General features: G+C 43.9%; 1 protein-coding gene across 1 annotated transcript in view; it reads right to left on the bottom strand.

The window, feature by feature from the left end:
* Positions 1–292: 292 nt before the first annotated feature.
* The window catches only part of foxb2 (forkhead box B2), a 3,045-nt gene continuing 734 nt past the window's right edge, over positions 293–2,603 (bottom strand). The window contains exon 1 of the mRNA XM_072681087.1: positions 293–2,603. This exon is cut by the window's right edge and continues 734 nt beyond it. Coding sequence (XP_072537188.1) covers positions 2,099–2,603 — 505 coding nt within the window. The 3' untranslated portion in view covers positions 293–2,098.

Genomic DNA, 2,603 nt, shown 5'->3' with positions numbered 1-2,603 from the left:
TGGACAGCAGTGACAAATATATGTGTGTGTGTGTGTGTGTGTGTGTGTATATATATATATATATATACTTTATAGGGTTTTTTATTATTGACCTTTTTCCACCTTTTGTCAAAATGTGATTCTTTATATATATATATATGTATTGTGTCAGAATTCCTTAGAAATGAATTCCAATAGAAATGCTCCAAACGACTCTCATTACTCTCAGCATATGAAGAAAAAAACATAATTTTAAAAAAATCACAGAATTCAAACTTAAATCAAATTATATTTATTTTACAAAACATCTCCTTATAAATATTATTTCAAGGGAATCATAGAATAATGTCATCACACAAAAGTCTCAACTGAGTTCCTCTGTTTGCTCCTCAGTGTCAGCATGACAAATCAATACAGACGTTACAGCAGGCTTAGCTGAAGATGTGGAATTAAGGCTGTTTGTGGGGTGAAAATCATGGTTGAGGTTAGTAAACATCACATTAAAATAGTATTCACATTTGTGTAGCAGGTCTTTACTGTCAGCATTTCTGAAGATATAGAATAGTGTAACATTTACATTTGACTCTTTTTATATATATATTTATTAATATATATAAAAATGATTCTCATTTGACTTTGGGTTTATTCCATTATGACCTTATTGACTCTTCCTAACGCAGTGCATTCCAGAGCAGTGTCTTTACTTTACAGAGGCAAACACGCATGCGAGGCATGCCAGAATATGTACAAATACTTTCTCCGGACATGTCATCTTTCTGACTGTGTACAGTCTCGGCTCTCACATTTACAGCATACGCAAATCATTGGAAAGGAGTCGTAGAGTTGAAGCAGTGCCGTGTGTCAGGGATCGGTTCCTGCCATTAATAAGAGACAAGAAAGGATATATGCCGGGAAGCATGGCTTGAGCAAGAAGTGGGAACGTCCTGCTCTGTTTAAGCGTGATTGGTGGCACACATTTGTGGTACCTGCTCGAGAGTATGGCAGAGAAGTGCCATAATTAAAAAAAAGGACAGAACATCTGTCCACTGCGGGTCAGGTGTCCAGACAGCAATAAAGCCTGGACCTTTCATACGGAATCTCCCATTTGAATGCAGGGTCTGCTTAATGCATGATAGGGAAATCTGACCCTATAAGAAATCCACATAATTCATGTTGCAGTACTGTACACTCTATAGAGTACTGAAATTGGCTTCTTTGACCCAGAACCCTTTTTGGAACCATATACGAGATGTTTTCACTGAATCCGAAGAACCATTTATGTATTTAAGGGGTTCTTCGAGCTGTCGTTGCTACTAAATAACCCTCCCCTTATTTTTGAAGGTGTAGGTCCAGATTCTCTCCACAAGGCCATTCCTTACTGAGGAAAAATATACACTGAATAAGACACTCTGCAGGAGGACCTTCCGAGTCCTTAAGTGACACTACAAGCGATAAACACCATAAGGCTGTACCTTAGTCTCCAAGTTCACACTGCTCACTCTCACAGCATCTTTATCAATACCACAGTGTCCAAAGCACTCCAAAGCAGTAGGTACTAGGGGTATACATGTCTGACCTCTCAATGATTGGGTCTGGTTTCGATTCTTCAGCACAGGGATGTCCATTCTTAGCCGCAAAGGGACAGCGTGGCTGCAGTGCATCATTTTGACTCCCATGAGTTTAAGCAGTAGGTCTCGGGATTCAAACAGCTGCCCTTTGGAGGTAACACTGGACACCTCTGCTTAGGATTCAGTGGGCGACACGATTCATTCTGTCGGATCATTTTTGCATGATTTGATTTTTGCACTGAAATGATTCTTGTAGTTGTAATGTTCCGATATAGAACCATTGCTTTTACTGAAGAACCCTTAAAGAACCATACCCCACTTTTAAGGGTGTCGTGGAATAAAGAACCATCTACAATGTATATAAAGAATCATTTAACCAGTATAATTAAATCATTTGAGAATTTGTACATATATAAAATATATACCTAGAACCTCTGTATAGAACCAGGGCCTTTTTTCTGATACTCTTTTTAAGGGTATAACATTCTGATGCACTGCAAAGCCTTTTTACACCCCTAGTACCTACCATCACATCTCCGTCACGTTGCAGACTACAGCAGGGCAGCATGCAGGGCTCCGCTCTTGTCCTCCACCAGATCCGTTGGATCCCTGTCCAGTCGGGACAGGCCAGTCAGAACAGGCACGGCACCCAGCGTCGGGGTGGGTTTGATGGGCACAGGCACCGCTGGCATGTTGCCGCCCCCTGGATGGTGGTAGAGCCCCTTGACGGCCACCCCAAAGTGAGGGTATTCGGTCGGGATGGGTGGTGGCTCGGTCAGGACCCCCACATGGGGCCACACAGGATTGACCACCCCCCCCAGACCAGGGGCGGGCACCGGGTAGCCCAGGTGGTGCATGACGGAGGCGATGGGCATCACGCCCTTGTAGTCTCGGCCGATCAGGCTCTCGATGGCGAAAGGATGCTTGAAGCCGCTGGCCTGGGCATAGCTTTGGAAGTGCGAGGACAGCCGTCCTACGGCACCCAGGTAGTCCGGGTGAGCGGCGGCCAGCTTGCCCGGGTGATGTGGGTGGTGGCTGTGGTGGTGATGGTGTGGG

The sequence above is a fragment of the Salminus brasiliensis genome, chromosome 6 (assembly GCF_030463535.1).
Source record: "Salminus brasiliensis chromosome 6, fSalBra1.hap2, whole genome shotgun sequence".
Taxonomy (NCBI): Eukaryota; Metazoa; Chordata; class Actinopteri; order Characiformes; family Bryconidae; genus Salminus; species Salminus brasiliensis.
This window is presented reverse-complemented; position numbering and strand designations above follow the sequence as displayed.